The 14,622-nt window shown below is 39.2% G+C and overlaps 1 protein-coding gene across 3 annotated transcripts in view; it reads right to left on the reverse strand.

The window, feature by feature from the left end:
• FRMPD4 (FERM and PDZ domain containing 4) overlaps positions 1-14,216 on the reverse strand; it is a 196,949-nt gene extending 182,733 nt beyond the window's left edge. For 2 of the 3 annotated variants that reach the window (XM_087967031.1, XM_087967028.1), the window contains exon 1: positions 13,822-14,215. In XM_087967031.1, coding sequence (XP_087823157.1) covers positions 13,822-13,862 — 41 coding nt within the window. In that variant the 5' untranslated portion in view covers positions 13,863-14,215. Of the gene's footprint in view, positions 1-13,821 lie in introns of all 3 variants that reach the window. The other variant, XM_087967030.1, reaches the window with a different exon arrangement.
• Positions 14,217-14,622: the final 406 nt, after the last annotated feature.

Raw genomic sequence — 14,622 nt, forward strand, 5'->3', positions numbered from 1 at the left:
GGGCTCCTCTTAAAATCCATTCTCATCTCTACAGTTTTAAGCATGTTCAGTTCCAGGTGATTCTGGCTGCACCACAGGGCCAATTGTTCAACCTCTGATCAGTAGGTGGACTATATGCAGACTATAGTCCATCTATGTGCATAAGCATGGCCATGATATGCTGCCTGAGCAGGAGCCATTAGCCCAGGAGAATTCGTAACAATGGTCAGACACTGAGTCAGTGCCAATACTAATCTTGGATAAGGAGCCAATCTAGCATGCATTACTGAAACCTGACTTGGCATGGGGTGAGAGGGTACACCTTTCTCAAATGCACTCAGTCAGGCCTCAGTTTTGGTGCCAGCCACATCCTCTTGCCAATGCAGTGGATTACTATCGGGGTGGGTTTCTATCGGTTCTGTCCACCTCTGTAGAACCAGCAGCTCTGAAGAGCAGCAAACATAGAACCGGTTCTATGTCTGCTGATGTTTTGCCCACCTGCCCACCCGAGCTCTTACCTGATCTTTATTTCCTGATTTTTCAACTTCAGCTGCCGAACGAGGCACAGCTGCAGTTAAAAAAACAAGAAAAGAGGGCTGTTTCAAAGGCTGCTTCTCTGCACACAGCATGCTAATGACAATTAACAGGCGCGCGGCTCACAGCGGGCAGGGAAGCTCGTAAATCCCGAACCGGTAGTTAAACCTGTTGTATCCCACCCCTGATTACTATTGTATTTTGGGTGACTCTGAGGGTTATCAGGGGGTTATCACTCTATAGATAACTGTGTGAGAACTTAGTTGTGAGGTTCAGCCTTAGTCATCACTTGGGATTATTGTTACTATACTAGCCTCTCTGCTACACAACAGCTTTTCTCCTCATGACCCCAGTGGTGGTAATAGAGATCCTCAGGTTTATGATCCTGGGGACAGAGCCAGAGAGACCTCAAGCATGAAAAGGGCAGAACAACTGCTAATTCCCTCAGATCTGGACAATTTCTTTTTTCTATCCAGTCTCAAACCTTCCCTTTTTGTGGGAATTTGTTGTGAATATGATCAGTCTACTGGATTCTGAAGGAAGCAGATTATCCAGACTATTTCCAGTCTGGTTTCAGACTGTGGTTTGGTATTGAAACAGCTTTGGCTCACTAATGACACCTGGTAGGCTCAGGATGCAGGTAGTGATTCCATCTTAGCCCTCCTCAATCTCTTGGCAGCCTTTGATACCATCAACTATGATACCATCAGATGGGGGGACACTGTTCCATAGAGGTGATTCAAACAAAACTCAATATTCCTGCTTCCTGGGATACCTAGGGCCTCCATTTCCCCTTTTTACTTGATATGCTGATGACAGTCAGCTTTATGTCTCTGTCCCATCATCCAGGTGAAACTGTCATAGTTCTCTTCCAAGGTCTGGAATCATGGGGCCTAGATGTGTAATACAGGCTGCAGCTTAACCATTCAAAGCACAGGTGGCTGGGGCCAGGAGGGATTGAGACACATAGCCCAGGAACTGGAGATATTTCATCCTTTATTCTGAACCAGATCATTCAGTTTCACTATAATTCACAATCTGACGTCTTCCTGAAGTCACAGCACCTACTAAAAGAACAGTTATGACTGGGGGTTCTATGCAAAACTTCATATTATGAAAAGAGAATTCACCAAAGCCTGGTTTTCCACCAATAAGTCAATAAACAGACATATTGACATCAATCCAGTCTACCAATCACTGAAAATGAAAGAACTGCATCAACCGCGATCCTGAAGATAGCATTTAAAATGAACAAACAAGCACCCCACTATGGAACAACAAAAATCACAACCCCTCAGCTCACAAGAAATTGGACTATGTCTCAGTAACAACAACCAAAACCAGACCATGACTCAGCAGTATCCAAACACTAATTTGCATCACATAGAAGGAACTTAAAACCAAAGACCATGTCTCTGTAACAACAGCCAGCTAATCAAACAATCCGAAGTCAGACCATGACTCAGAAGTAAAAACAAAAAACAACATCCACACTAATTTGCATCACATAAAAAGATATTTAAAGATCAGTGCTCTGACAGAGGAGCACAATTCACTGACCATGTCTCCTCAAATAGTGATGAAACATTTGCAACCAAATTGCCAAGTTCAGAGCTCAGACCAACAGCCCAACTTCATATTATGCTTCACTTGGCCCTTTTGTGGATTAGGAAGGTCCTGTTCACAGTTCACTTATATCTTAGTCACTTCCCAATTAGATTATTGCAATGCATTTACAGTGTGCTGTCTTGACGGCCTTCTAAAAGCTGCAAATGATCCTGAATCTGGCAGCGCAGGTAACTATGGGTATTCCTTGCTATGATCATGTAATATCTCTACTCTTGTCAGCTGCATTGGCTCCTATTATCACCTACATGACACAGAACATGAAGTCTGTTCCCAAGGGTATCTATCCATCACACATATTTCAACAAAGAGAAGGTGTTGTGTCCCTTCACAAAAGTAATATCATCTTCTGTCAGCCCTTCATGATAGTTCAGACTAGGAAACCAAAGTCATGCATGCTAATACTACTTTTATATTACAAAATTATAGTAACAAATACTTGCAAATTTGAATGTTCCCTCCCCCTTCTTTATCTTCATGAGAAATACAGACTTATCTGAGGCACTTATTCAGGTTACAGTTTTGGCCTGGACTCAGATTTTTTTATCTGACAGTTGCTATACTTGTGTCTTTTTCTCCTGTTCCTCAAGGTATACTTTCTTCCCATTATATCTTAGGGGACCCAGAAGTCACATCTTCTCTATGCTAGCATCTGCCTTTTTGGACCTATGCTTCCCCAATAGAGAGTTGGCTCCAACTCTACAGACATTTAGGAAGGTGGTTAAGATTCAGCTATTTCCCTGTGTCCTGGGAGTGAGGATATATTGAATTCTCAATTAGTGAGATTTCAATATTGCTCACCATCTTATCACTTTATCATGTTTTAATAAAGTATTTTTGTTGAATATATTTTAACCCCTTATTTACTAAACTAACTGACATTCACAGTAGATAGTAAACAATTCCATAAATTAAAAATTGCTGGTTCAATATGCTTCCTTTTACTTTTAGATAAGATCTGTTGTTGCAGCTTACCAATGTCACATGGAAATTAAATCTTCATTGACAAAGGTCTTATGTACCACATCGGAAGAGCTGTCTTAAATGTTATTAATCTTCCAGAAAAGTGATCCCTATTATTCAAAATTAACAGGAATTATGCCTGCAGCTTTATAGGTAAACATTAAAGATTCAGGTTGAATATAATTAAGCAAATTATGAAATGCCAATCTATTATTTCAAGCATATCACCTGTTCCTGTAGAGAACAAGGGAGGAGACTTTGATGGAAATAGTAAAGTAACAAGGTAATGAAGACTGAAACATTATTTAAGTCATGGGAAACAAGACAATATTCAGAAGCAGTTTGGGAAAAAGCTTCCCTAATTCACTGAAGTATAAGAAAGAGGGGAAGTATAGCAAAACAGTCTTGCATGATACTGTTAATATACAGGTGAAACTCAAAAAATTAGAATATCGTGCAAAAGTTCATTTCTTTCAGTAATGCAACTGAAAAGGTGAAACTAATATATGAAATAGACTCATTACATGCAAAGCAAGATAGTTCAAGCCATGATTTGTCATAATTGAAATGATTATGGCTTACAGCTCATGAAAACCCCAAATCCACAATCTCAGAAAATTAGAATATTACATTCAATCAATAAAACAAAGATTGTACATAGAACAATATCGAACCTCTGAAAAGTATAGGCATGCATATGTACTCAGTACTTGGTTTGGGCCCCTTTTGCAGCAATTACTGCCTCAATGCGGTGTGGCATGGAAGCTATCAGCCTGTGGCACTGCTGAGGTGTTATGGAAGACCAGGATGCTTCAATAGCAGCCTTCAGCTCTTCTGTATTGTTCGGTCTCATATCTCTCATCTTTCTCTTGGCAATGCCCCACAGTCATTGAACCAGGTTTTTGGTGCTTTTGGCAGCGTGGGCAGGTGCCAAGTCCTGCTGGAAAATGAAGTCAGTATCCCCATAAAGCTCATCTGCGGAAGGAAGCATGAAGTGCTCCAAAATCTCCTGGTAGACGGCTGCGTTGACCCTGGACTTAATGAAGCACAGTGGACCAACACCAGCAGATGACATGGCTCCCCAAATCAACATAGACTGTGGAAACTTCACACTGGACTTCAAGCATCTTGCAGTGTGTGCCTCTCCATTCTTCCTCCAGACTCTGGGTCCTTGGATTCCAAATGAGATGCAAAAGTTGCTCTCATCAGAAAAGAGGACTTTGGACCACTGAGCAACAGACCAGGTCTGTTTTTCTTTAGCCCAGGTAAGACGCTTCTGACGTTGTTTGTTGTTCAGGAGCAGCTTGACAAGAGGAATACAACATTTGAAGCCCATGTCCAGGATCCATCTGTGTGTGGTGGCTCTTGATGCACGGACTCCAGCCTCAGTCCATTCCTTGTGAAAGTCCCCAACACTTTTGAATGGCCTTTTCCTGACCATCCTCTCCAGGCTACGGTCATCCCTGCTGCTTGTGCACCTTTTTCTTCCACACTTTTCCCTTCCACATAACTTTCTATTAATGTGCTTTGATACAGCACTTTGGGAACATCCAAATTCCTTTGCAATTTTGAGGCTTTCCCTCCTTATGGAGGGTGTCAATGATGGTTTTCTGCACAACTGTCAGGTCAGCAGTCTTTCCCATTATTATGATTCCTACTGAACCAGACTGAGAGACCATTTAAAGGCTCAGGAACCCTTTGCAGGTGTTATGGCTTAATTAACTGATTAGAGTGGGACACTTTGAGCCTAGCATATTGAACCTTTTCACAATATTCTAATTTTCTAAGATTGTAGATTTGGGGTTTTCATGAGCTGTAAGCCATAATCATCTCAATTATGACAAATCACAGCTTAAACTATCTTTCTTTGCATGTAATGAGTCTATCTCATATATTAATTTCACCTTTTAAGTTGCATTACTGAAATAAATGAACTTTGCATGATATTCTAATTTTTCGAGTTTCACCTGTCATCTATCTCAATAAAGTAAAATTCTAGTTTTCTGAGGGTGTTAATTTTCTGATCTGGTCTTTATAATGCAGTTCACATAAGCCAACTTTATTCTCACTTTATTTATTGTATAAGATGGCTTTGAGGTACCCCTTCAGATTGCTTAGCATTTGATTTTGAAACTCGTAGGGATCAGAAGGGATTGCTTGTGTACTAACTAGCCTCCCTGCTGCACAGCAACCTGTCAAAACTGCTAACATCTGTGGCTAGTTTGATGGTAGAATTTCCCAGACTTATAATTCAGGAAAACTTCAATCTGCTGCCCTTGAGTGTGGACTCAAAAACAGCTCAAAAAGTCATGTCCACCGATTTCCGGTTTGAGTTCCTTCGCCGACAGACCGAAACCACGATCGTGCGTGGTTTCGATCTGTGCTCGCTGCTGGAGCGCCCCGAGCCGGCTGGTTTCGGGGCTAAGCCACCCTGTAGAGGTGGTGAAGAGGGGGGAGACTGCCAGCAGGGTTGAGGAGAGCCGCATCTCTCCTCCCCAGCTGGCCATTACTCCCTTTCCCGAAGGCGGTTGCAGCGGTGGTCAGAAATGGCCACCTCAAATAAGAACTCGACCGGAAAAGAATGTGCAGGAGGAAGATAAGAAGAGAAAGTTTTGGTTGACCGGGTTAAACTGCAAAAGCAACAACATAAGGTACCCTGGAATTTAAACTATTTTAAAAAAAACATTGTTCCCAAAGAAGATTTTGAAGCAGCGAAGGAGAGAGGGAAGGGAAAGGATTTGGTGTTTTTTTCTTCCCTTCCCTATACTGACAGTTAAGAGACTTAAGCAAGGGGGGGGGGGGAAATCCACTTTGACATCAATAGGCATTTAAGCTGAAAATAAATTGTCAAAGGGATAATAAAGATTTCTGGATACTTAAAATCTTTTAAAAGCAGGAAAGGAGAGAAAAAGAATAAAAGGGCAGGATCTGGAAAAATGGAGGAGACTGCCTCGAACTAAAAGGAATTTACAGTGAAACTTCAACAAGAATCCTAAGAGATACATTTTAACTGAAACTTGGCAACAAAATAATAGAACCCCAGGAAGAGAAAGTGGAAAAAAGAAGCAAGAAGAAACAGCTTTGGATTATTTGGATTACTTGGTGATCTTTGGATTTTTGGTTATTGCATTTAAATGACTAAAATCAATCATGTGGTTGTTTAAAAGTGTTTAAAATGGCACCACTTTTAGAAGAACTGAAAATGGAATTTAAAACGTACAAAGAAGATGCACAAGAAGGAAGAGGTTCTTTTGGCTTCTTATTTCAACTCTTAGAAATGGAGATCTGGAACTATGAGAAACAACAAGAAATGTGTGCAGAACAAGAAGATTGGGACAAAGAAGAAGCCATCTTTAATGATCAAGTAATTTTATGTGGGGGGGGAAAAGGAAATTGGGGAAAGAGAATGAAAAGTTTAAGATTTGAAAAAACAGCCAAAAAAAAAGAATAGTTTGAAAAATAAGTATAATATTAGAAAACAACAGAAGAGGGGATTACAGAAGAGAGAATTAGAAGTAGAGAGACAAGGAGGTAAAAAGGGGAGGGAGAAGAAGAGGGGGAAGAAGGAAAGGAAAAGAAGTTATAAAGGACAGAAACAAGATATAGAGAAACAGGTAAAGGTATAAGAATTGAAAGTATAAGCCTGTTTAGAGATAATGGGTGAAAACTTAATTGTAAAAGGGATTCTGCAAAGGTACATAAGATAGTATTGTTATATTACAAATAGAAATAATTTTAGAAAATATGATTAAAATGATGGATTAAATATTTATCGTAATCTAATGGAATGTTTGTTAATAAATAAATGAAATAAAGTGAATGAGAGAATTAAATTAAGAAAGGATGGGAACATTTTAATTATTATTAATGATTTATAAAATATAAGTGAAGAGAAATATGGGGGGGGAGAATTAATTATGGAAAGTTTATAAGTGTTCCCAAGGAAATATGATATTTAATTGAAAGGAATGTTAAAGATGTTAAGATTTTAATGAATATTAATGATAGAATTGAATTGGAATGGAATGAGTGCTTTATTTACACACACACACACACACACATATATATATATATATATATATATATATATATATATATATATATATATATATAAAATCTTTTTTTAAGAATGTAGTGTGTATTTTAAGAATGCACCAAGCAGAATTCGATTGGAAGTTATGTATTATATTGAATGTTATAATCTTAAAGGTATACATTGAAGCTTAAATAAGAGTTGAATGGATAAAATTAAAAGATATAAAGGTGTCATACTCCAATTAGTAACTACAGGGGAAAATTTGTTTAATGAGAGAAGATAATATGAAATTGAAACAGGACAGACAAAAGTATAAATATAATGATTTGAAGTGAGATGAGATAATCAAAATAAAGTTGAGAAAATTAAAAGAGGGGAAAAAACTATGTAGAAAATGTAAAACAGTAATAAGATACAATAGAACACAAAAATGAGCATGAAATTGAGTTTGTGTCTGTATGAAGAAGTGATAACCCAGGACCATGCTATTTTCAAAAAAAGATGTTTCATTTGTATTATGGTTTTTTTTTGTGAAAACCCAAATAAAATTTTCAAAAAAAAAAAAAGTCATGTCCACCATGGCAAGGTGATCTAAGTCCTCTGATCTGACTCACAGCAAAGTACAAACATTAGAACCAATTTGATCTCGGGGCAGTGGAAAGGTGATCTGGAGTAGTAGGATGTTACCACCAGCTCCTTGTCATAGATGTATTGCTCCCTGCTGGTTCTAGAATGCTCTAGTATTATATCTACTCTTACGGGAGCAGGACCTACTGTAACTGTCACCCCAGATTATTATAGTAGCTCTCTTTCTGTAACTGATTCCAATCAATATTGGTAGAGGACAGTAGTTGAGTTCAAGATTCCTGTTTTGTGAGCTGCCTCGGGTCCCTATCCTTTCCTACTTACCTTCTACATGAAGCCACTGCGTAAGGTCATCAGTCAGTATGGGGTGTAGTATCATATAGTATGCTAATGATACACAATTGTATTTCTCCATACTGGGGTAACAAAAGATTCAAGAAGTCTTTTTCCAATGTCTAATGGATCCAAGGGCCTGAATAGAGGAGAACACGATTCAGCCCAAGCCAAAAAAGATTGAATTTTGCTATAGATTTTAAGGTTACCCAGTTCTGGAGGTTTTCTCTCTTTTAACTCTGGCTGGGAATGTACCTCTCCAATCAGAGTTACTGTGCAACTTTGGGTTCCTCCTCAGCTCCAACTCAAAGAGTAATTGGCAGCTGCAACTAGAGTGGCCTTTATACAGATTCGTCTTGGGAACCAATTGCAACCATTCCTGAATTGGGAAGCTTTGCTCATGATTACTCATGTCTTAGTTACCTCCCATTTAAATTATTCTAATATATGCTTTATGAAGCACTTGAAAGCTGCAGCTGGTCCAAATTGCAATGATGCAATTTGGGCATTCCTCATTATTCTCTATGACGGTATCTGCCCTACACCCCCCCAGAGATCCAGAGCGCCGAATATTGTTAGCCTTATATAAGGCATTGAAGACTGTTGCTGACATTTGTCAAGAGATTAGGAGAGCTCTCAGGTGAATGTAGGTTTTTTCATGTGATTAGGTTATTGTTTTCTCCTTGGGCACCAAAGATTGTCTCTTGTAATTCATATTTTAATTCTTGTATGCTACCCAGAATCACAGTTGTGAGATAGCAAACACATAAAACATTTAAGCTTATTTATTTAAATGTAAATGCTACATATGAATTCATAAATCACTACTATCCTTGATTTACAATACAACTACCTCTCTTAGCATACACCAGGTTTGCTATTCTACTCGATTCCTTGGTTTTAAATTTTAGGATGTAAATGAAATAATTAAAATGGATGTTTTGTGACCAGCCATTCCTCATCAGATTACCTTAAACAAATATAGAAAATTGCAAAATTATATTATTTAATTTAATTATAAAGTTGTCTTCATGGAAGGAAACAAATTGCTTTTCCTTCCTGAAAAATAATTATCATTACAGGTAGTTCTTGCTTAATGAGCAGTTGTTCAGCAATAGCTGAAAGTTATGACTACTGAATGACTGGTACTTATATCCATCTCTTGAAGTTCTGGCCCTCCAAGCACACACATGATTGTGATCCAGTTGCTTGGCCAACCACCTTGTTCTTGTAAAGGTTGCAGTGTCCTGTGGTCATGTGATTGCCATTTGCAACCTCCTCTGAAGACTTCTTAGAAGCAAAGTTAATTTGGAACTAGCAAGGAAAGTATAAGTTGCTCTTGTAAATCACTCCTATCCTATGGCTCTTTTTTTCCAAGGATCCTAGCTACAGAGTAAAAAAAACCCCTCTGTAGTTTGTATACATCAACACACACATCATATGGTGCTGGCCTGGCCACCAGCACGCACACCCTCACCCAAAAGCAGCCATCCTTGGCCTTGCTGCATTCATACTACACCATACCAGAAACCAGGGCACAATCTCCTATCCAGCAGCTACCTCCTGCCCAGCTATGCTCACACTGCACTACAATAGCTAGTAACCTACCCACCAACCTGCTTGGTGAGTCATACTGAAAATGTATGACTTCCTGCTGATTTCCCCACCGACTTTATTTGTTGGAAGCTAGCAGAAAGTTGCAAGGAGACCTCACTTAGAAATAATGTTCCTTGCTTAAGAATGACAACAGGGACTGTCATGATTTCCTTCACTAAGCAAATGATGCCCACATGATATGATGCCCACATGATATCATGTTTTATTATTGTTTAGCAATGAAAATTCTGGCCCCAAATAAATGAAGATTACCTGTATAGCCTAGTGCACAGGTGTCAAATTCACAGCGGCATCACATGAAGTATCAGGACTTTTTTCCCCTTTGCTAAACAGGGCATGGGTGTGGCCAGCGTGTGACACATCAGCACACAGGCCGGGAGTTTAACAGCTCTGGCCTAGTGGAAATCATACACTTTTTGTTTAATAAAAGAAACATAACTGGGCTACAAAAGGGCCCAGTTTAAAAGAGAGCTCGTCATGCAGACTAAAGCTGTGCAAATGTAAAGGTCAAAAATTATTTCCAGTAGTTGGGGATACACATTTAGGACATGTCTGTAATTCTTTAAACCAAGATTGTATTTTTTTTTTCAGTTTTACAGTATAGCTGAGCAACTGCACAATCCTGAGAAAAGAAACAGTTATTTTAAGAAGCTGCAGACAGGCACAATGACATGAGCCTTGTGCACTCGGAAGCACATCTTTGCTTCTGAACATGAAGCAATGCAGAGTCATAATATAGATTACTTTGAGAAACATTAGTCAATAATCTGATTTTTTTTCTGGTCCTATGATCACATATTCTATGTAACAATACAAAGTCATCATTACAATTGCTATAGAAAATTTCCTTCTTGTTCATAAAACCAAAAAATATACTGGGGCAGGAAATCAGCAAAAAATTAGGGACTGATGCTGCTGTTAAATGTGAAAAAGACCTTGAAATCAACTGATCTGAATCCCAGTAATTCCAATCCCAATAATGTCTGACCTGGTCTGTAATTCATGCCAACAAGACTACATAGAAAATTGCTTTCTAGTTTTGTTTTTGCAAAAATATTTTGAGCTAAATTTTACCGATTAATCAATTCATATGAAAGTCTTATCTGATAGAGCTTGCTTCCAGACTCTGTCCATGGTAGCAAAGCATATAACCAACAAGCAAGAGCACTTTAAATTTACATTAAAGTGATTGCATGAATTAATGTTTTCAGAATAATAATCTTTTACAACCATCCTCAAACCTTATACAAAGTACAGATCAGCTTTTTAAGTTGTGTATGTTATGAAGAGAAAATTATAAATAACATTAAATAAAAAATGAGAGTGGAATCCTTCATAATTCTACTTAGACAAGTAATTTTCATAGAGGTATTTATTTGAACTTGTTACCAAATAAGATTACAGCCTAAAAATAACACATAATGAATTTAATTAGCCAGGTACCCATCGAATTGTAAAAGTATATATGGAAGTGCAAACATAAAAATGAATTATTCCTGGACAGGCAAGCAAATGTCACACTCTGTACAAACATCCTACTTATTCTGCCCACATTTGCTCCTGAATACTGCTGCTTCTCAGTTAATATTATAAACCCTTTATTTCATTCTTCTTTGTAGCTTACTCCTGCTATGTTGTTTCACAATTGCCAACATCTCGGTAATGTATTTTGCCCTGCCCTGAATATTATTCTCTATTTTTTTTCTTTTATGCACTTGTTCCCTATGGTTAAAAAAATCACATACTGAATAAGAAGTATTTTAAGAGCCACATTTATATTGCCCTTTTTCTTAATGTTTTATTTGTCCCTACTCGTGATACCCAGGAGATCAGACAACTATTAAAGTTATCTGACATCTTTAAAAACATTAGGAGTTAGAATTCCAGAATTCCCAGTCAAAATTAGTTTTGATTGCAGGGGATTGTGGGAACTGAGGTTCTACCACTTCTGAAGAAGTCCAACCTCCTTAAGCTTTGCCTGTCAATTTACAAATAATAAAGCTCCATTGACATGGATAAAGAAAAGCATTTGGACCCAAATACTAGTACAAAGTTATTATTATTTTCAGAATAGTGGTACAATAAAAACATGAACCATCATTTAAGAATTTGATAGCATTAAATTATTATAATTCATTCTGAACATAACAATAAGACTGTTTAAAATTTAAGGTGGAACTAACCAGATACCTATCATCACAAGGATGCATCCTAAGCGCAATATGTTAACTCTCCTTTAGAAAATTTAAGTGCACACAAGGATTTTCTGATATATGAGAGTCAACCACTAGATAAAATGTTAATATCCTTACATATTATCACTCATTACTATAAAGATCTGTTCACTTCTAACAAAAGTATTAAAATAAATTATCTAAAGATTATGTGGAAAAATAATAGTATTAAAGCTGATGAGATAGAAACCAGAAGAACCTAGGCTAGAAGGAGAAGTTATGTAAGTATTTATTAGCTGCTTTACAGAATGCACTGTTTGGTAACTTTAAAATGTGTTAGGAAAAAAACCAAGAGTTTCATCTTGGTAGAATAGGTTGTTCTACATAAATCTTCTACATGTAACAGGCCTACATTCTTGTCTGTAATAACACAAATAATATAGCAGTCTTGTATAAGAGTTCTGCTGAGTAACCCAATTCTTGAATAAAAGATTAAGTGTCTGAAGAGCTGTGAAATAACACTGACGATTTGGAAGTTCTTGATTTCACACCTGTAGAATTTGTCGATGTTAGTATTCTTGTACTGTATAAAATTATCTAATAAGAGTTTTCTCTTGGTATACACTCCATTTCAATGATTGAAGATCAGGGAAAATACATTTTGTCCAGTCTGAAAATGGAACATGCTTCTTATTCAATCAAATGTCGATTTGTAATGTTTCTTACAAAAAGTTCAGCAGTTTCATTATTTACTGTTTCTTAGAACATTTTTTGAATACCACTCATACCAAAGTATATTACAACTAATGTAAGAACTGTCACAATAATTAATATTTAAAAAAACAAAAAGAACAAATGAAGGTTTTTTTCTTCAGGAATCCTCTCTGCAAGACAGGGGATCATAGTGGAAGGGGACCTAACATGAGAGAAGTAGTGAAGTACACCTACAGCAGATCATTAAGAGACGTGTACCATCCTTCTTTGAGAATGAGTAGATTTTCATTCCATGTGCCTCCAATGAACTCTTTGAACTACACTGAAATATATCTCAATCCGATCATTAGTATTTCTGTGGGTCTGAGGTCTAACTTTTTTCTAAAACAGTCTCCTTTTTCCTCTTTATATTCAGTCTGTGTTGTGAGGAAAGTTAATGGTACATTTCACATATGCTTCGCTAAACAAAAATAGATCTAATCGTATTCAGCACTGACCAACTGATGACAAACTTTGGGTTATTTCGCATCTTTTCTAAAAAATCTTTGTGATGCAGTTCTAACTTCAAATAAGAGAAGGAGACCAACGAGGTAAGAGGTAAAACTAAAGATGGGCGTTTAGGCAAGCTTCTGAGCTGGTGGAAATGTTTTCTTTTAAAAACACACACACACACACACACACATAAAAAGCTGCGAAGCATTTCCAAGTATATCAAACTGGAAGTTCACACTAGAAAATTTAGATCCAAGGGCTTGGGAAGCCATGGCTGACGGATCTTTCTCCGCCTAGCTCCATTCTACCGACGCGCTGAAAATCACCCACAAGGAAGTTCATTTCCAGGGACATAAGCACGACGCAGTTCCCGGTCCAGAGTTCTGGAAGCAGCGCCGCTTGCCCGGGAGAGAGGGGACCCAGCCTCATCTCCCCAGGAATCGCCGCCCCCCGTGCCGAAAACCTCTTGGATGGACCCGGGGGAAATCGTCGTCTTTATGCCGCCAACTCAGAGCAGATGCCCCGACCCAACAGAAGGTACCACCAATTGGGCAACGAAGAGGCAAGGAAGTTGGATTAACGACTCACCTCTGAATTCCTTCCATTTCTCTACCGCCCCCAGCACTAACAGAGAACAGCACCGGAACTGACATGATAATCGGTATAGACGGCGGCAACAGCAGCAGCAGCAGCAGCAGCAATTCGGGGGAGGTGGGGGTGGGTGGGATGTACGAAAAAGGACTCGTGAGGAGAAGCGGCAGCACTTACCCGGAGAGCTTAGCAATCTTGACAAAGCTAAACACATCCATCCAGGGGAACGCCTGAGCAACGCCTCACTTGTGCACTCGCTTGCTCATTCCAGCAACAGCTCCGTGCCACGAAGAAGGTTATGCATGATTGTTTTCCTTCTCCAGCAACAGCGGCTATCCTTGCCGAGGAAATCGCCGGCGACGGTTCCTGCTACCCCCACCCCCCCTCCCGCTAAGCGTGCAGCATCTACCGGCACCATGAAGATCGTGGAGAAGCGCGCGCCCGCGCGCCTCCCGGCTTAGCTCGCTGAGGCGTTCGCAGGAGAAGTGAGCGCGCCTTCCTCCGCGCCTGCGCAGAGGTCCGCCTCGCGCGCAGAGCGAAGAGCCCGGGGAGAAGCGGGAGCGACTAACGGGTAGCGAGGCGGCAGCGGCTTGGATTTGGGAAGGGGGTGGGGGGTTGGGGCAATGAAAGCTCAGCCTGCTCCCCTGAGAAGAAAGCGGCCGATCCTGAGGAAGATCTCGGGTTCAAGGCTATGTTCACTTTCTAGTGGTTATTTTTTTTTATCTGAACCTCAGTTCCTTATAATGTGATCGGAAGGTAAAGGGTCTCTCGTTAGTTCAGCATTTTGTTCTCTGAGCCAACAGATAAACCTTTGCGGTCTTTTTAAAGCAGCTTAAAACTTGGGGCAGGAAAGGGTCTGGACTAATCACACACTTCCCATTTAAGATTACGGATTGGTAATATGGGGTGAGCTCCCGTTCCTTCCCCAGCTCCTGTCTACCTAGGTAGCAGTTCGAAAGCATGCAAACTAGGGACCAT

This window comes from Notechis scutatus, chromosome 5 (assembly GCF_049901735.1).
Source record: "Notechis scutatus isolate UNSWTSFEM ecotype Mainland chromosome 5, rNotScu1.2, whole genome shotgun sequence".
Classification (NCBI taxonomy): Eukaryota; Metazoa; Chordata; class Lepidosauria; order Squamata; family Elapidae; genus Notechis; species Notechis scutatus.